Source organism: Falco punctatus, assembly GCF_963210335.1.
Source record: "Falco punctatus genome assembly, chromosome: 11".
NCBI classification, from domain to species: domain Eukaryota; kingdom Metazoa; phylum Chordata; class Aves; order Falconiformes; family Falconidae; genus Falco; species Falco punctatus.
The window spans coordinates 13,245,962-13,266,165 of record NC_137591.1 but is presented as its reverse complement, the minus strand read 5'-3'; the positions used below and the strand labels follow the sequence as shown (position 1 = coordinate 13,266,165).

At 44.0% G+C, this 20,204-nt stretch overlaps 3 protein-coding genes across 3 annotated transcripts in view; 1 reads left to right on the top strand and 2 right to left on the bottom strand.

Annotated features, from left to right (window-relative positions):
* Positions 1-4,307: 4,307 nt before the first annotated feature.
* On the bottom strand, positions 4,308-12,516 carry PIF1 (PIF1 5'-to-3' DNA helicase). The gene is made up of 12 exons (XM_080406915.1): positions 12,024-12,516; positions 11,832-11,937; positions 11,629-11,754; positions 11,379-11,532; positions 10,708-10,822; positions 10,531-10,637; positions 9,977-10,116; positions 9,183-9,289; positions 8,289-8,376; positions 7,499-7,644; positions 6,334-6,525; positions 4,308-5,970 (listed from the first exon to the last, which is right to left on the bottom strand). The coding sequence occupies exons 1-12, from the start codon at positions 12,486-12,488 to the stop codon at positions 5,914-5,916; spliced, it is 1,803 nt and encodes a 600-aa protein (XP_080263041.1). The 5' UTR covers positions 12,489-12,516; the 3' UTR covers positions 4,308-5,913.
* A 99-nt stretch (positions 12,517-12,615) lies between these two features.
* On the top strand, positions 12,616-16,221 carry CFAP144 (cilia and flagella associated protein 144). Its single transcript, XM_080406950.1, has 4 exons — positions 12,616-12,836; positions 13,840-13,899; positions 14,816-14,919; positions 15,935-16,221. Exons 1-4 carry the CDS (start codon positions 12,704-12,706, stop codon positions 15,998-16,000), a joined length of 363 nt encoding a protein of 120 aa, XP_080263076.1. The 5' UTR covers positions 12,616-12,703; the 3' UTR covers positions 16,001-16,221.
* A 235-nt stretch (positions 16,222-16,456) lies between these two features.
* The window catches only part of EBNA1BP2 (EBNA1 binding protein 2), a 5,501-nt gene continuing 1,753 nt past the window's right edge, over positions 16,457-20,204 (bottom strand). The window contains exons 5-10 of the mRNA XM_080406931.1: positions 19,495-19,618; positions 18,112-18,201; positions 17,878-17,953; positions 17,537-17,627; positions 17,061-17,232; positions 16,457-16,722 (exon numbers count right to left, since the gene is read on the bottom strand). Coding sequence (XP_080263057.1) covers positions 16,672-16,722; positions 17,061-17,232; positions 17,537-17,627; positions 17,878-17,953; positions 18,112-18,201; positions 19,495-19,618 — 604 coding nt within the window. The 3' untranslated portion in view covers positions 16,457-16,671. The remainder of the gene's footprint in view (positions 16,723-17,060; positions 17,233-17,536; positions 17,628-17,877; positions 17,954-18,111; positions 18,202-19,494; positions 19,619-20,204) is intronic.

Genomic DNA, 20,204 nt, shown 5'->3' with positions numbered 1-20,204 from the left:
TTGAAATTCTGGCAATTAAATACTAGCTCCTTGCTCAAGACTCAAGATATGTTTTAAAAATTCACTTTGTATTGCAAAGCGTCAGTTGAAAGTACCTGGTGTTATTATGGTCAAATATTTTATTACAAGGTTTCCCACTAATCCAACACAAACGTAAAGGTAGCTTACCTGCAATGTTTTCACAGAACAACTTAAAGACCAAGATGATCATCACTTGCAACTTCCAAGAAAAACTACAAATTTAAAAGCTATTTTTAAAGCCAAATTATTTTTATATTAATGCACATAAGTGTTTTTCATATTTGATTTATTATATTCAATAACTCTGTTCAGCCTTCAGCTGGAGATATTCAAAGATATGTGTTGCCTCACTTTTGTAAATTATTAGTTACTGCAATAATCCTACAAAGCTTTACTTATGTTTTTACTTTAATGTCTAGCATCATCTGCAAAACACATTATATCCTCTCTAAGCTGATATTTGATGATAGGGAAGCACACATCTTTCAATAAAAAAAGCAGGATCCAGAATCTTTGAAGACCTGGACTAACACTCCCAACCCCCAACTGAAAGTCTGGGCAAATCCTTCTATAATTCTCAGGGCGTTCATAATAATTTGGAAAAAAACATTAATATTAGGTACCTACAGAAAACTGATATAGCCTAGTAACTTGGGAAGAGTAGATAGAAGGTATGATTCATATACATATTCACCTACCCATTGACAGAAAACATATTTTAATAAATAGAGAAAAACTCCTGGAATGCCAAACGTCATATGATAAAAAAAGCAATAAAGTTTTAATCAAATTTCTGTCAGAGGCATCTTTATCATAGCTCTACATTCTTGCAAAAACATTGTAATAAACAATTCAGTAAAAATATGTGTTATGGTTACATTTGGAACATTATGGGCTTAACTCAGTTACCTGCACATAGGCATGTGGTACCATTGAAGATGTTCTTGGTGCATACCTGGCCTCCATCTGCCATCCCAGGCAGCCTTTCATAGGTTCTGTGTCACATGTGACAGCCCCCTGTATCAACATCGTAACAGATTTTTAAAAAAAAATAAAAAATAAAAAAATCAGATAGTTTGGTATTTGATAATTATAAGAGGTTTACTCTTAGACTTGTTATCAACTTATTTTGCTTGTGTAACCACATTTCATAAGTTATACACTAGTCAGTAGCTTTGCTCAAATATTCTACCCTATAATTCTACCTTATATATATTCTACCTTATAATCTGTAATAGAAACATGTGAAATAATTGTACAGGAAACAGTGAGACAGAGATTTTACACATCTAAATGCAATCTCTAGTAATTCAGGTCTTTCCTCATGCTAGTAATAGAACTGCTTAGATTTAGCAGCAGAAGACAGTTGCATGCCACAGAGTGGCATAACACAAAATGAGAAACTTCTAATATCTGTGAGAAAAATTACATTATTAGCATGCATGGCATAGTCTATGATGTACTGTATTTCCTTTACTTAAGAGTAGCAATTGTTTGATCTATTCAGAGCAATTCTAGAGACAGGAAGATCTAATTCACAGACACAATCTTATTACAGCATCTGTGACCAACAGGGCTATCGCTGCCTTTCGTGCACACCACAGGACTTCTGGGTACAGACTGTAAAGACACATTCATGTTTAATTATTACGAAAACATCACATAAAGAATGAGAAGGGAGTTAAATCACTGTACAAAGACTTAAACTGGAAGCTGGTAAGGTTTTAATAATGCTCTGCATGTGAATTATGCTTCCAATAACACATAAATGTATCATGAAGCTTTAGCTGGTATAAAGCAGTTTCGTATGGCTTAATGTATTTGAAAAGAGAACGTCTGTACTTTGTAGTAACAGAAATAACAATTGTGAATCAAACTCGTAGTTTAATTCACTTAATTACAGCTGCAGTTAAGTTAAGGCAAAAACCACATTTAAATACTATTTCTTCAGTTTGTACAAATGGAGAGATGATATTAATTTCCTCATATTTATTGAAATACAGTAATGAAACCCCAGCCGTTCGCTGCAGTGCTGTGCACCCTCTCGGCGTGCCCCTTGCCTCAGGTAAATGGTGCCTCCTCCGCCATTTTTACCTGCTGTTCCCCTTTTTACCTGCCGCAGCACCTCCAGCCTTACCTCTGGATCCCAGGACATCCAACCATGCAAGCGTTGCAGGCATCTACAGGAGAGGACAGACGGGCAATTTTGAAGGAAGCCAACACATCCGACATTTGGTGTATCAGGCGCCCGTGCCTGGGTGTTGGCGGGAATCTGTGAGGAGAGGTTGGGGCTGCCCTGCGACTCACACGGCTGGTTCCAACCGGTTCCGTAGCGGCCCCACCACAGGGCACAGTGGAACCCATCACCAGCATGGTGGAGCCTCTGTGGTAGCAGGTTTGAGAAGGGGGATACCAAACGGCTGAGGAACAAGGTAAAAATTGCAAAATGAGCCCTGCAAATGCCCACCAGGTCAGAGAGGGAGGAAGAGTTCCAGGTGCCCAAGCAGAGTGGAGCAGATCTCTGCCAGAAGGACTGCAGCCAGTGGAGAAGATCCGCATCAGGGCAGGGGGAAAGTGTGAACTCTAAGCTGTGTGAGTTGAGAATATGTCCTTGCTCTGCTACAAGCCCTATGACTTGTCCCTGAAAAATCCAACCTGCTAAGACCACCTTGCCTCAGTAGGTGGAAGCAACAGCACCAGTGGACATTTTGAAGATGGCTCATGGTTGCCTCATGTAAAAAGTTGCTTGGTCTTCAGATTCTTCTTTGTTTTACTAATGAAGAGAGGACGTGTAGCTCTCTTCCTCCAGTACAGTCACTGCAATAAAAAAAAGGTTTTTAAAAAAACCCAAACATACGTGTGTTGGTGTACTGGGTTCTAGCTACAGACTACTTAATAACCCTCTGCAAGACAAATTAATATGTTAAGAAGTATTTGGAAGAACAGGTTTTTATTTTATTACAAGATATTAAGCCTCTATATAAGGAAGCATTATTGTGTTAAAAAAAAAAAAAAAAAAAAAAGGTCTTATCACAATCCTGACCACAGGGAAGCCATGACAGAGCCTCACAACCCAGATTTGTCCTGACTGCTCCTTTTTGGATTTAAATAGCAGGCCTCAGCCTCCATCCCTACATCTGCTTTAGCTGGAAATGAGCGAGAACATCCAAAATTTACATGGACAGACCCCTTTTGGCCTCAGGACAGCTGCCAACACTTCAAAAGCCACCACGATTCTGTTCCCACTGCTCCACCTCTGAGAAGGCAACCACAATATTTCATGTACATTTAATACTAACATGAAATATTTATTACCCTTTCCAGCTTTAAGTTCTTTTTAGCGTTTTATCTCAAATCTCAATTGGCAGCAAAAAAAAAAAACAAACATACAACTGGAAAGATTTCAGTCCCTAAACCCATGAAAGCTGCAGTTAAGTCGCTTCACAAAATCACAAATAAAAGTTTATTTTCATGGTACATAATCAACACTTTTACAGTAAATTATCTTGTCATTACAGTGGTACATGAACCTTTTAAAAGATGTTAAAGGATTTGAACCTGCATTATCTCATTACTCTTACACAATCTGTCAATAAATCAATGTATTGCGTATGACTGGAAGTGCATGACATTTTTCCTAACCGTCTTAACCCAGCAGTAAAACTCACTTTGACATCCCTGAGCATTTCAGATCCCACACCTCAACCTCTGATGCAACACAAAGCCCTCATTTTGCAACCTCACATCTCTAAAAACACACAAGACTGCAAACTGGCCCCAGCCCAGCCCACTGGTGAAGCATCTGGGCTTTTAGCTCACCCACCAGGCTTCTGGCAGGGAAGGCATGGACAGCCTTGCCCCTGACAGTTAGGGCAGCCGCAGCCTCTGACCACTGCACAAGGGGCACGAGGGGAAGATGGGAACAATGTCAGGAGATGGTCTGTAGAACAAGGTGAACAAAAGCAGAAATGCAACCCACGATAAAGGTGGAGGATGCATGTTGGAGTCCAGCTGGAACAACACACGAAGCATGAGTGGCACAGTACAGAGGCTCAGCTAGGGCACCCACTACAGAATGGAGGCGTGAGGAATGGACAAGAATGCTGCGAGATGGGGATGCACAGCAGGGTAGGGGGCTGATGCGCAGCCAAAGGAACAAGAGGCACCCTCCTTCCCAGAGTTATAGGCAGGGGAAGGTCATTTTTCAGTTCCTCCCCAAGCCAGACAAACAGCTTAAGTCCAGGACCAAAGATTGTAAAGTGTTGCTTTGTTTAAAAAAAAAAAAAAAAAAAAAAAGAAATTTAAAAAAAATTAAAATCACACACTGAGAGTCTGAAAGACCAAAGGTAGCATCAGAAATAGCCTGCAGCGTGAGAGGGAAAGATCTCACCTTCCACAGACTCCAGCCCCAGCCTCAGGTACTCCCATCTATTCCCCACCAGACTTCTTTGAAGAAAGAATGTGCTAATAAATTGAGAAGTCCTTCTGAGAGCAAACACCTTTGAATAATTCTCACACTTCTGTCTTCTACTATTACTTCCTCCAAAACAATATCCCTCAAGCCCAGAAAAAACAAACCCCGCTTGAAAAATACATTTTGAAATTCTACCAAAATCTCTTTTCTGTTTTGTTAACCCTTGCCTAGTCAACATCCTTCTCTGGCCTCAAGGACAGCAGCTGCCAAGAAGTAGCCTTCAATTCAAACTGCAAAGGCTTCATAACAGAGACATTCACCTGCCAGAGACAAGTTCCGGCTGGATGTTGGTATTTTACATTATTCCCACATGTTAAACATTTAAAAATATACAAGTTACTTAAGCTTTAAGCAATGTGCTATAATACAAAGACCAAAGTTTCTCCTTTATTAAGGCTTTTAAAAGACAGTACATTAGTTCCACTGATCTCTGCTTTTGCTGAAACAGGTGAAGTTACAGCTCACTTCACGTGTCCTTGGCCATTATTCCCTACTGCACATTCAACTTCCACCTTATTAGTCAGACACATTGTTTCCAGCAGAAACTCCCTCCCATTTGAGCGAGCCTTATGTTTAAACAAGAGGGGCTCACATCAGCCCCCATCTCCTCTCACTCTCTTCTTGCTAATGAGGTAATGGATCTTCACGATTCTTTTAGTTCTATAATTATGGGTATAAGATCTAGGACTTCCTTCTATTTTTAAATGGTGCCAGCTCATCTCAGAAGGTTAAAAAAATAAAAGCTACAAATTATTGTATACAACAGACTAATAAAAGGCTATGCATCAGCATAACAGACAACATATAACTAACAGTTCTGCTTGTGGAGGAAGTTATGCAAAGGCTCCTGCTGTTAAGCATCTGGAAGGCAAGAACACCCCAGCATGCTATAAAGTGATAACCCAGCTCCTGGCAGCTCTTTGCTTGCAGGAGAATCAAGCGTGTATTCCAGATATCCAGCACTGCTTTCCCTTGTGTCAGCAGCTCTTGTGAACAGGTCCAATCCATTCAGGCAAAGAGGAAACACACCCTTTCCATCACTCAGCTGTGGTATACTTGAAGAAAGGCACACAAGTTTCAGTCTACATATGCGGAGAATAAAACGCAATCAGGCAGCAATAGAATAGAACTGTAGGAAGGACCCTCAGGCACGTCCTTGTTCAGTCATTTTGTTTGCTAGAGTTGCATCTATGACACAGAAGTACTCAAGGCTTTATGGGTTCCGAAAGGGGCTACAGAAGCCTTCCGAATTTCAGAGGCACGAGATGGGGATGATTCTACATATCCAGAGTCAGCAGAATGAAGCAAACATCAAAATAAATTCCTTTAACTTCATGTTATGAAATATATACTCAATAGCAAGATCACCACGATGCAGCAGTCTGTGCTGATGCCTCACAGAGGCTGGAAGAGCCTTCTCAGCTGTATTTCCCGTTCTCCTTCTCATCATCACCTGAAAGGGTGTGCAGCGAATCCTTGGGGGGGGGGGGGGGAACAACATGGACAAAACCAAAAAAAATACTTTTTTGTGTGATTTGAAAACAAGAGATTTTTTTTTTTTATGTGTCTACTTCCCCTTCAGTCCTTACTGCAAGGGATTGATCAAAGAATTCCAACTCATCCTTTCACCCACAGGGCCAGATTATACAATCCCAACACTACTATTTTGCCACCAAAATCTGCCCCACCACATTCCACCTCTGGAGTTTCACCCCTCCTGCCACTACAAGTTTTAGTTTGAATCATCTTGCTTAGGAAGAAAAAGAAGCATCTTGGCACAAACATCTGTCATCCTCATTGCACAAGGCAGGCTTTCCTAGCATGAGATTTTTCTTTACCTGGGTTACAAGCTGATGTCGTCTCAGCTGTCTATAGAACTGCAGCACAGAGGGATCAGCTCTCACTACTTTTGGGTCAAAATCCAGAACACGCAGACCTGCAAGGCTACGGGCTCGGGAGAGGGCTACATAAGCCTGCCCACTTTCAAAGACACGAGACAGGGAGATTTCCACACAATCTAAAGACATACCCTGTCAAAGACACAAAGAAGTTTGTTACAGAACAACAAACAAATAAAACAAGAGCACTGTGCTGTATCACCACTAACCTATCCTGTGAATCTGTCAAAGGTGCAGTCTTGATTTTTATTTAAAAAAAAAAAAAAAAAAAAAAGGGAAGTGTCTTGTTCAACTATGTAACCAATTAAAATATGGGGATCGGTAGAAATGACAGTTTTCAACTGTCAGGAAATTGCTAGCAAACAGTCCACTGACTAACTCCAGTGAGCCTCTTGTGTGAAACTCCACAAATCCCATATAATCAACACAACAGGGAAAGAAATCCTGCTGTTTTCACACCTAATAGATAACTGGAGCAGCCACCAGTCTCAGGCAGTCCTCAGGCAAACCATCTGAGACAGAGTTTGGGTAAGACCCAGCCAGCTCTGTCTGCATCAGGAGACATCCCAGGAAGGAGAGGAATTTATCACATGGCCTGGTTTAAATAGTGTCAGAGGAACAAACTCACAGGTCTCCAAGACAAGTATTTACCAAAGTGTACGAAGTCTTCTGGAAAGGTAGGAATTGTAATAATTATATTGAAAAAATCCAACACGTACCACCGAAGGGTGAGTCCAGCCCAAAGAGCATAACCATGACTCCTGCAGCTTCCTCAGGGTCATTAGTGCTGATGACCATCAGGGAAACACTATCCTGACTCACCCATTGTGGTAAATAATGCTGTTTTATAAGCTAACACCAACTATGCAGGTAGCGGCACACTTATGGAAACTAGCAGTATTGCTAGCCCATCATTAACGCTATAGACAAGCATCACAACCAGAAAAGGTGCTGCCTTCGCTGCAGCTAGACACACATATTCTAGAGGGCCCCCACAACAAGGGCCTTTCAGTTTTCTCTCCTGTTTTACCAGCAACGGAAGCTCACCCAGGGAATAAGGCTTAAGATTGTGTAAGTCTATAGACAGCTGTATAAGAACACCCACCTGACTCTTGTGAATGGAAATGGCCCACGCCAATTTTAAAGGCAACTGTTGACGACTCAGATGAACTCCTGATGGTCCTTTGAAAACCCATTTCTCCATTTTTATGACCTGTGTGACCCCACAGAGAAACCTCACCTTAGGCAGCCCTGGAGGAGTAGGAGCAAGAGAGAAACATGGATGTATTTCTGACACTCAACAGCCAGGAAGCAGACAGCCTAAGAACACTTTTTTTTTTCCCCCCTCCTTCCCCATGTCAGTCTTTCATGAATTTTAGGGCTGCATTAAAAAAAAAAAAAAGTCCCACAACAAAACCAAAACAAAACCAAACCACAAAAAACAAACCCTAAACCCACACACAGTAATCAGGATGTCCTGAAGTGATGTTGGGACCTACTTAAGCAGGAGAATTAAAGTCAGGTAATTTGTCAGTTGAGATGCAGAGAAAAATACACGCTGCAGGTAGCAGAACATTATTCTGAGTAAAAACAAACAAAAATTTACCCCACCAAGACTTGCTTCAACAGGACAGGAAATGCAAATGAACATAGAGATCTAGAAAATAAAGAAAAAAATCCACAAGAGGCCCTACAGATAGCTACAGCTGATGTAGCACGTGATATTTTAGCTGACTAGAGCCCCAAGACACTCACTGCAGAGAAGACCTGCTCCTGTCTTTCCCTCAAGTTATTCTTACCAAGCAGTAAAAAAATAAAAATTAACAAGTCATAGCTGTCAATGATAAACTGGTTTTTTTCCCCTCTTCAACTACAACATCAAAAAGCTTACTTACCCTTCTGCTCACTTTCAAATCCTACAACAACTCCTCGTGCACCATTCACCAGTCCCTGAGACACATCCAGATTCTTAGCTAGCATCACCTACAGAGAAAAAGAAAATTGCTTAGCACACTGGCTTTACAGCCTGTTCAGCCAGCTGCAGTTAAGCTTCTAGCCAGGAAGCATAAGTATAGCAGGCTGACATGGCCACAACCACATCATCCTATTGCAGGATAGAGCACAACCTCCCATTTGATTGAAATTATTTCACAGCCTTTTCTTCCTAAGATTCCCAGCTACATCATCAGGCAGCACTTAACACCACTTGAGCTGCTTGTGTCCGCAGCCATGAGCTCAGCTCCAGGCAACACATTCCACTTCCCCAAACACCAACCAGCCTAGACATACAAAGATTCTAGGAACACCCAAGGAACAACTTTCCAAAGCAAACAGTGCTGCTGCTAAGCACAGTCCTGCATCCTTCCCACTCTGACAGCCCTAGCTCACAGCAAGATGCCCAGCCCTGCCGATTTGGCAAGCTGTGCCATACCCTTACAGGCCGGAAGGGCTGCTGCACGTGGAGCTAAGACTGCAGGCAAGGACTGCCTGTGCTTTTTTCTACCTGGAAGCTTCTAAACCAGACTAAAAATGTCTGCCAAAGTCATAGCAGTCACCAGAGTCCACAAGATACAGACCTGCACTCAAATCAAACTAATTCTGTCTGGATAAGATTCCAAGCAGAAACGATACAAAGACCGAGATAGAATCTTCTGTTGGCCTGACATAGCTGTTCTATGCAGAATCTACATTCTATACTTCAAGCTACTCTATACATTTATCTGCTATTCCTTTATTTTTCTTATGCCGTTTGATCCACTGGTCTTTCACAAACATGCGCACACACCTACCTGAGCTCCAAGCTTTAGCTCAACTCTACCACCCACAGGACACTGAGCATCAATTAGCTTCACTAGCTTTGGGTCACTGTCCAAAGCCTCAAAAGCGTGCACTTCTCCTATTAAGGACACAAAGATGTGAAAAATCACAACCATTGAACATATTCCACACAGTGCTGCAGGAGGCTTAGCGCTTATTTCTAACAGCAATTCTTTTAATATCCATTCTGCATTGCTGGTAGGACATTTTCACACAAAGCTTGTCACATCTAAGAGCAGAAAGCTCGTTATGGCCTCTCTTCCAAACCTAACTCCAAGAGCATAAGAAGGCTCAGGAATCAAAGGCCAGCAGGAAATAAGAACTGAGCAGTCACCATTTTGAGCATATGACCAGTTTCGCTTGCTGCCAAAACCAGATCTCCGAAGAGGATTAAGGAAGAATCCTAGGGCCAGACAGGGAGGCAAAAATGAAATAACCCTTAATCCAAGCTGCGGCTCGATAAAGCACAGCCTTTCTTAGTCGCTGTACAAAGAAAAAGCAGGGGTATGAAAACAATAAATCATCTGTCCTACCTCACAGCAAGCAATTAGCTCACTGTCTATTACACACCAAAAAGTAACAGTGTGGATTTTTAAGCAAAAAAAGCTGTGAAGTTTTTCCCCATGCAGCTCAATTTCAACATGCACATCTTGGACTGGTGCTGCTGGGCATAACAGAACACCAGTTCCTCCTGACACCACAGTATCGACATTGCACCCAGTCAGAGCTCAGCCCCAAAGCCAGCAGTGTCCTCCAAGAAGTTCACCTGACAGCTGTTGCAAGCGTCTCTCATTAGTTATTTCTACGTCATCTTTATGGGTGCATAGCCGCGTAGCCAGGATCCCATCACGCTCAGACCTGTTAGCAGCAGTCTGCATCAGCTGTCTGGTAACCTCCTCTGTGCACCTGGTAACCAGGAAAAGAGAATTATTATTTAAAGTGATCAGGAACAAGTCTTGAGCAGCAGTAACCTCCACACAGCTGGATCAGTCTGTGCAAGCCCCACGCCTCTAGAGAGAAGCACAGAAAAAGGTAACTACACAAAGCTGACAAGCAGTACAAGCGCCCCAGCCCTGCCCTGGCCACTTCCAGCTCAGGATTCACTGAATTCCTTTGCAGAAATTGCAAAGAGCCACCCTAGAAAGGGTCCTGCCTTACTAGTGCAGCATATACAAAAACTGCTTACATTAACTAAAGCATTTATAGCTACTGCCCCCAGCCACGTGTTCCCAATAGAGCACAGAGAAGTAACACACCACTCTTTCCTCTCCTCCATCAGTAGGGAGCAAGGATTGCAAAGAAAGACAAGTTTCTCCTCACCTGCCTAAACGGATTGCACTCAGGAGCGACACAAAGGTCTTGTCGGTCTGTCTCCGCACTTCAGTCAGCTCCATGTTTATGTGGATGCATTTCCTCCAGCTTTTTGCCTGGTAAATAATTTTCTCGTTAAAGAGGAAGACTTGAAGTATGACAATAAGTTTAGGGACAGCTTTGTACCTGGAAGCAGAATTTGGTTTCTTCATTAGCCTTGCAGACTGGGGGTAGCTGCAAGAAGTCTCCACAGATGATTAGCTGAATTCCTCCAAAAGGCTCATCCCGTTTTCTGACCACCCTGAAAGGGAAGAAAGAGAGACATTTGAGTGGCATTCATGACCCAGACATAGTCAGGTCTCAGAAGTTGCTTCTTAGTCCATCAGTATATTCAAACATATACTACCTGCGGTAAAATATGATTATCCTCAGCTGTGTCAGAAGAGCTCAAATAATAAAGCAATGCTACTACAGGACATTAAATATGCTTTGCTTACCCACCCCAGGAGTCATTACCAGCCTTGGTTCTTTGGTAGCTGTTAACTACAGCTGCTTCTCTCTGTAAGAGAAAACCGCTGGGCACAGCATAGACAGCTGTATTGTGGACTCAGCTCTACAGACAACACTTGGCTCCACAGAAGGAAACAGCAACCACAACAGCCACAGCTAGAGAGCAGCGACATGATCAAAACCTATCTTAAGAGAAATATCTGCCCAAACGCTGACTGTGATTTCACACTTCCTTCTGGTCCTACGCCAGCAGTTGCCTTGTATTCCTTCACATAACCAGGGAAAGGAAGCAGCCTGAAAATTTAGGGAAATTCATTTGTTAGTTGTGTGACCTGATGGTTGCTCACCTCGCCACTGCCTCCAGCCTGTCAAAGAACTTGCCATCCACCATGGAGATCTCATCAATAATTAAGTGCTGGCAGGCTAGCCAGTGCTGCCGTACCCCAGGCCTTTCCGCCAGCTGAACGCACTGTTCCAGTGGTGCCTTCCCAGAGCCGATCCCTGGCAGGGGAGAAGAAAGCAAAGCTTTAGGAAGCTCCTGATTCTTTGGGAAGACAGCAAGAGCCCCCAGCCCCTTGCTGTCAGGCAGACCGTTACCTGCGAAGGCATGGAGAGTGGTGCCACCAATGTGGCAAGCCGCCGCTCCAGTGCTGGCCGTAATGTAGGTGACACTCGGAGGGAGGGAGCCCACGATCTTCTTCAACAGGAACGATTTCCCGGTCCCTTGAAGGAGGGAGAAGAAGCAGGTCAGCGGCGATTCCCGAGGACTTTACCGGGTGACAGCCGCCCGGCCCGCTCACCTGCACAGCCGGTGAAGAAGATGCTCTTCCCACTCCGCACGGCGCCCAGCACCGCCTCCTGCTCCGCCGAGAGCCTCACCGGGGGCCGCCTCTCCGCGCGGGGCACCTGCGGGACAGGCGGCGGCGGGCCGTGAGAGCAGGCCCGGTAACGAGGGCCGGTAAGCGGGGCTACCCCCCATCCCCGGAACTCACCGCCGCCGGGCGCTGCCCCCGCGCCTCGGGGCCGCGCAGCGGGGCCCGCTCCTGCGGCGGGCTGATGACGGCGAAGGCCGGCGACTGCCGGTCCAGCAGGCGGGGTGTGCGCGGCGGGCCCCGCTGCCCAGCGACAACCTTGAGCCGGAGGAGTCGGAGGAAGCGGCGCAGCGCGTCTGGGGGACAGTCGGAGAGCAGGACCTGGGCATGGCCCGGCCCCACCCGCACAGCCGCCCGACCCTCGCCCGCGAACCGCGTAAAGAGCCTCACAGCGTCACCGGCCAGCACGAAACTCAACACCGCCGCCGCCTTGCCGCTGCCGCCGACCACCCGCAGCACCAGCTGCCGCAGCTCGTTGCGGCCCAGCAGCACCAGCGCGCCCCGCATGACGCGGCGCCGCGGGACCTGTCCCCCCAGCAGCGGCTGCTCCACGGCCACCGTGCAGCGCAGCTCCGCGTCCTCCATTGCTCCGTACCGACCGTTCAAACCGGCCGTTCAAACCCGCCGCGTGCCGCCACCGCCAATCAGCACCAGGGGCTTTAAACCGGCGGCCAATAGGAGGCGCGAAGGTAAATGTCCGAGGGGAGGGGCCGAAGCACCAGCCGAGCCAATCAGTAGCCTCGCGAAGGACCACGTGAGCCGTCGCCAGCCGACGGGACGCCGCGTATCTCGGCGGGGCCATGGCCGCCCGCGGCGGGCAGCGGGAGCCGCCGGACCCGGTGCGGCAGAACCAGCTCCTGTGCGAGCGGGTGCGGAAGGAGCGGCAGTGCCAGAGGCTGCGCACCCAGTACAGCGTGAACCCGCTCCACCGTGGTAAGGCGGTCCCACGGTCACGGAGAGCCGGCGCGAAGCCCCGCGCCGCCGGGCTGGGGGCAGGCTCCGGGGCCGGCCGGTGTGAGGCTGCGGTGGGTCCCGCGGTACTCGGCTGACCGTCAGGGACACTCGAGAGAGGGGTAGATCTAGAAGGAGCTACCGGTGGGCTTTTCGTTTGCCCAGGGAGCCAGCCTGCACGCCCACAGAGCAAACGGCGGCATCGCCAGCTCACCCACTCGGGTGGTGCCTTGGTAAAGATGCAGAAGCGAGGCAGCTATTCAGGAACTAGAACTCCCAGGTCCTGAGCAAACAAACCCCTCAGAGCTAAGAGCGGTTCTTGGCAGCACAACACTACGCTGTGTTCCTTCAGCCCGCCAATTCATGGTCATAGCGTATCATCATCTGTGCTGGCACAGATGGGTGGTGTGAATTGATTCACTCAGGTCTAGCTTTTACAATAAACCAAAAACAAACAAAAGGAAAATAATTTCCTGGAATTTGGCACTCTGCAAGCCACCACTTGGGTGGGGTAGATCTTTGCTGTGGTGAACGCAGGCAGCACCCAGCGAAGGGCCTTTAGCATGTCTAACTCCCTTCCCTTTCTAGGAAGTTGCTGTTAGTCTGCACTCAGCTCATTTTGTTCTGTTCACGTGCAGTTCTTCCTTTACAACAGGGGTCCTCAAACTACGGCCCATGGGCCAGATACGGCCTCCCAAGGTCCTCAGTTTGGCCCCCAGTATTTACAGAAACACACACACACACCCCGCCAGGGGTTGGGGGGGGAGGGGGGAACTAAGCAGCTGCAGATGACTTGCTGCCACTTAATCTGCACACCAGCCCCCTGTTTAAAAAGTTCCAGGACCCCTGGTTTACAACTTAAGTGAAGCAACTGGGCCTAGACTGGGGAATAATTAGAAAGAACATTCACCAAAATAGATATCCTACACTTGGCTATGATGCTAAATTCACATTAAAGTAATTCACCTGCATCGTTTCTTTCCAGTTCACACTATCACCAAGAAGCCTATGTCTTGGCATGATAATATAGAAGAGCCAGCAGATGGTAAGAAATCTCTGAACAGCTTATGATAAGCTTAAGATAAGAAAATGACTAATAAATAAGATTTTAAAAATCAAATTACTCTAAAAGATGACATAGGTGGAAATAGTCCTGTGACAATGTAAGAAAGTTAAACTCATTCATGATTTTTTGATAAACATAAGGCGGGGGGGGTTGACCTTTAGGCCCTTTCCCATTACTTTTCATTATCAGTACAAGCTTGCATTCATGCAGTTATGCTTTTATTTTTGTTTTTAGTTATCATACTATAAAATTCTGCTTGAGAACATAAACCTCTTTCAGGGGAAACCAAAAAAACAAAATAAAATCTAGAAATATGTTTTATATGTACATGTTGCCTGCCATTGCTGAGTCTACCTAACCACCATATACGGTAAATTGCTGAAATGGCTGCTGAGTCTTGCTTTAGAGCACTAATATCAGGAACCCTTATAGCAACTGCTCCCTTATTTCTAACATGCCAGTTTTGTCTAGAAACCATAATGGTTGGTTAGGGTTGGCCTACTCTAGTCAAGGATGGGGGGTGGGGTAGAGAAAACCAGAACAGGGAAAGGCAGCAGGTCTCCTGCAACTGAGAAAGATGAGAGCTAACATGGAGCACTGGTTGATACTAGATGTGATGTAAGATGCTGCAATACAGTAGACAGGGATGACAGAATTAACAGGACAGGACAGCCAGGCAAATCTTGAGACTTCCTCAGGATGAAAATTTGAGTACAAATGTCAACCTGCGTTCTCTTGTAAGATCGTTAACAGAAGCACAGAGGTTGCCTCCAGCCTTGGCTTTCTCACTATTGCTTGGACAGTGTGAAGACGTCCCATTCTAACACATATCCACAGGTGACTGGGTTTTAAACGTACTTTCTTTTACTTGTATTTGTGTCTCTTAAACCAACAGCTGAGTTTCTCAGTCTTATTCACCATGCAGCGCTGGAGCCAACAAAGAAATATTCAGAGCCACAAACTGAAAGCCAAGAAATTGGTTGGAACACACAACCTTTGGTGAGTAGGGTGCTTAAGGACCCGGCTCTTTGCACGGTTTAGACAGATTCAACCCCTCACACTGAAAGATGTTCATGCAAGAAATAATTTGTGGCAAACATGGAAAACAGGAATGACTAGGGATTAGGAGAGCTGTTCACAGACAACAAGATTTTATAATTTACACCTAAAATGACTTCACATGACATAGGGTTGTGAACACAGAAACAGTAGACTTCTGAGAAACTTTTATGCAAAATACCTGTCATGACAGTTGACTCCAAGCCTACTGCCAAATGCTGCACACATAATCACAGCTGCTTATTAAAGCATTCAGCCATGAGAAATGGCATAGTGAGCAATGTGAAGTGACATACTAAGCACTGTGAAAAGAAATGTAATGCTGAACAAACTGCAAGCAGAACCATAAAATCAATAATCAGTTAAGTATAGCCAAGGCAGAATATACCAGTGAGGATTCATTTAAGGAAATGTGAATAAATAAGAGGAAAAGAAATCTTATTAAGAAGCTGAGACATCAATAGTATCTGACAAAGCAATAGCTGTGACAATGACTTTGTAGATTAGTGTTTTGAGAAAGGCAAATAAGGACCTGATAAATTTTGGTGTGTTACAAAGAAAAATGAGGCAAGAAAATAAGATGGTCTTCTGCAACTTTTCACATTACACTTCAGGTAAACTAGTTACTCAGGACAAGGCTAGAGACAGACATCCCAGCAGGGCTTTACACTGTTAGATACTACTGTAGGATTAGACTATTTGTGTGTAGCGAAGTGAGTTACTTTTAGAGAGTCAGGACTCGTGATGCTGTTTCATACGTTAAAGTTGGTTTTTTCCACCAAGTTCTACCATAACAAAGCAGTGAACAGTGTATTCTCAGATAAGTGGTACCCTATTCATTTGTGAGTCAGGTATTTCTCAGCAGCAAGAACACCACACATCGCTCTTCTCAGAAGGGACTACTAATAGTAATTCTAGTAAAAGCACATGACTATTCATCATTTTTCTTTCCCAGATTCACGTGGACCGTACTGATTGCAGGCTCTACTTCCCACACCGAAGAACTGACATCACTAAATAAATGGCTGCTACAGGGCACAGCGAGAAGCAGTCAGAACTGCAGTAGTAGTGGCAAAACCACGCAACTTAGATAGAAGCAGTTAATGGTATCTCCTCTTAGGCCCTTCTTGTTATTAGGTAGACTTCTGGCAAGAGAAGATATTGAGAAAAGGGAAGAGAAAACCTCAATCTGTCCAGATTTTCAGCCTGACAATAGTTACAGAAATAAACCTGTTTATAAGATTGCTGCATTTGTCTCACTGCTATTTCAAAACACATCTATATAAATAGTCTAAAAATCATTTTAACATCTTGACAGGCTCCAGACTTCTTATTCAGACATTGGCGATGTAACCCAGAACTCAAGTTCACCAAGTACCTGTCAACAGTAGCTGTGGAAAAAGCTGTCAGAATGAAGGGAACATAGAGAAGGCTCCAGCCACCATTCATAAAACAGCTAAACATGAATTAGACATAATTCTGTGCAAACCATTTAATGTGTTCACACATCAAAGGTTTAAGTAGAAAACAATCCTTCAAGAAAACTGTAAGAAGAAATTAGTGATAAGGCACTAGTTTCCACTTGCCACTTGGAAGCATCCAGCCAGCTCCACAGTGAGCTGCTTGATGACAGCAGAAACACATATCGCAACACACAGAAACACAGGAACCCCACTGGGGAGCACAGTGCTCTTAGCGCGCTCGGCTCTTCATCTTCTGTCTTGCTCTCTTTCCGGGTCTCTTCTGCAAAAAAAGACAGATTATGATCTTTATTTTCATGTCCTCAATCTCTGTTCTAGCTCTACAGCTTGAGCAGGATACCCAGGAGAGGATATTTGTCAGTATCTCTGGACAGGGAGGTTTTGGGACACAGGTAGCAACAAATATTACTTGCTAACTTCCCCACTCATTTCCCTGCTGAGATACTGAACCACTGTCTTCAATTCTGTCCTCAACTGAACAAATGTTCAGCTCCCATCTCTTCCAGATGCTGGAAGCACACATCATATACTCAGCTCTCCCTCACAGACCAGGGCTGGCTTCCTAGTCAACCAGGATTGTTTGCATGCAATTTTACTTACATTGAGGGCTTTTTTTCCTCCTTTTCCTGCTTTTCCTGGGCCTTTGTTGTGAGCCACTTTTGACCGGAAGCTAGATACATCATTAAAACTCTCCTTTGTGTTCCACTTTGAGCCCTTCTTCTTCCCACCAAAACCAAACTTCTGATTCTTGTATCGTCTTTTGGCATTTGGTCTGAAAAACAACCAAACAGCATCATTGCCTATACTCCTTTTCTCACTAAGCTCTCAAGAAGGCATATGTATTTGCTGATGGACTCCCATCAGCCATCATAAACCTTTCTCTTCTTCTTGAAGAGGCAGAAATTAGCACATTTCAGTCTCCACTCCCTTTTGGCCATGGTTTTTCTCATCTCTAGGGACAGAAAGCTACCTTGGACTTATTTTACATTAATCGGAACAGGTTGCTTGATCCACGAAATGATTCCCTAAAAGACTGAATCAGAGATTCTGCGTTGAAATATCTTTTCTAGTCTCACCCCTTCTTCATCCGTTGACTTGCGCTGCCTTTTTTATTCCCCTGAGATGATGTCTGCTCTTCATCTAGAAAATCCAGCTTGTCAGAGAGACCTGCAAGAACAAAGACATAATAGTAACCACCACAGAAAATACAAATTTTCAGTCTAAGCAAGAAATAGCAAGAAGTCACCCTCACTGAAGAACAGCTACTTGAGAGGATTTTCACTACCACTGCACAGCAGCAGCCTTTCAAGCTCAGTGCCCAGCATTACAGATTGACACCACACATCACGCTGCCTTACATTGCTCGCACATGACTATTCCCATTACACATTTGCTCCCTTAGACAAGTTAACTTTACCTTTCTGGTATTTCTTGACTGCATTCAACATATTTTTTTTCTCCTTTTGTCTCCTCTGCAGAATCTCAGTTTGCACCTGAGATTAGAAGCAGAATGTTAGTGTTGTTCCTTGCACTGTTCTCTTTTTTTATTTATTTTTTTTAAGGTATCCCATCTTTTGCTGTCTTCCTTAAAACCAGCTAGATTGAAGACTAGACAGATTCCATGTATTTTAGCTATGTAGTTCCTCCTCACCTTCTTGCCATATTTTCTCATTGCACGGAGCTGTTTTGCTTTCTCAGACCTTTCCATTGCTTCCTGTTTACTCTTAAGCTTCTGTCGAATCTTATTAGGGGATAGAAAAAACAATGTATCAGTAACACAAAAGAAAAGATGAGAATGTTATGATTGCTGTGCAGTCCTGTAATCAATAATTATATGTGAACTATCAATGCATCTAAAAAACCCAATCAATCAGATAATGCCTTATAAGGCATAATGTTTTTTCAGCTCAAGGCTTTAACAGTATTACAGAAACTCCTCAACTGATCTATAGCCAAAATCTGGTTATAAAGACAAAACTCACACAGGGACAAGACAAAGCCTTATAATGAGCTCCGATGGAACCGCTAAACCCAGAGTATCTTGTCAGTCTAATCAGGTGTGTGTAGAAGACTTCATAGTTTCTTTCTTGTCACCATTAAAACTAAGGCACTGAAGAAGAGTCAACAAACCTTCCGTGCCATAGAACACATCTTTTTCATTCCTTCCTTGTTCACAAACATTTCTATAAGGATGCCACATTACAAGGGATTACAAAGATTTCAACATAGATCTTCTGGATGCAGTCTGTGACTCAAATAGGAGATAAAACCTGTTCTTCAAACAGTTCCCAGCAAAAGAAGGTAACAGTAACGTGCGGAATTAACTTAAGCCTCAGCACAAGCTAATTATTAATTTTCACCTTCTCTAGGAAGATTCTATCAGCCAACAAAAGTGACCAAATCATACATGAACCTCCAAATTAGACTCCAGCTCATGTTTGTTTAACTTATACAATATAGTCTTTTTTTTCCAAAACTAGAACAAAAATTAGGGTTCTGTTTTGAACGAACACCACAATCAAGACGCAAGTCCATTAAATTCTTGTGTCCTACACAAATCTGACTTACTACCGGCAACAGATTAATTCAGTAATACACAGTTTAAAATCACAGAGAACCAAAACACACTGACTATAAACAAAGGGTGAAACTTAAACAGGGAAAAAGGATCATGTTAATGCTACAGCTGACTGCAAGTCTTACGACAAAGAGCATGAACACAGCCAACCTTACAACCACTGTTACGCATACGGAGAAGTCATCTCCATTTTTAATATTCAATAAATTCAGGACAGAATATAAATTGGCCTTTTCTACTTTATGTTCCAACCTGAAACCCCCACATTGCAATGAAATACCTACACAGGAAGAAATTTCCTGTCACTAACAAAATTTCAAAACACAAACATTGTCACAGGCATTTGTCAGAGAGATGAAGGTATATATTTGCACATCACACCTTCAAGTTAATCCCTAACACAGGCTAAAACCAACACATAACACAGGAAAGAAAGCCATTATTCACTGCACATACCTTCTGCATCTGTTGGTCTGATTTGGCCATCTCTGCAAAGTAATCATCCGGCCTTCTAGTAGGAATTTGGAGCTTATGCAGCCGAGGTAGGGCTTCCAAGACCGCTGCCTGAGCCTGCCGGTAACTAGGGAGACAGCACAGCACCAGCTCTGTCACTGGGTACCGGGCATCTCACAGTGCTGACAGAAACTCTGCTCACATAAGAGTAGCTGATACTGGAATCTACACTGATCTAGAATTATATCAACATTCTATGCCCTACAGCATTCAGTGCTATTAAAAATAATTTAGGGCCAGTACAATATTAACCCTTTTATCTTGCACACATACATTTATCTAGTTTCCCGTTAATTTTATATGTTGGATTATAAAAGGCAAAGCAAAACATGAGAACTGTAATAACACCAAAACAAATCCACAAAGAAAAATACATATCCTGTGTTAAATCCATAGCGCCACAACCAAGGAACTTTTAAAATAAACTTTTCAGCAAAGGATGGAAGTCTGCTGCGAGGAAGGAAATTACTTCCAGTCACAAGACAAGTTAAATATACCGAAATTAATTTGTAGCTACTCTGGAAAACATTCAGAGCCATCAAATGTAAAATACATGGCCCCAAAGTGCCACAGTGACAGCCAGCGCGACAGTCTGCAGCACACCTGTGGAACATAACTGACATGCAGCAGCATGCCGACACCCTACAAGAAGT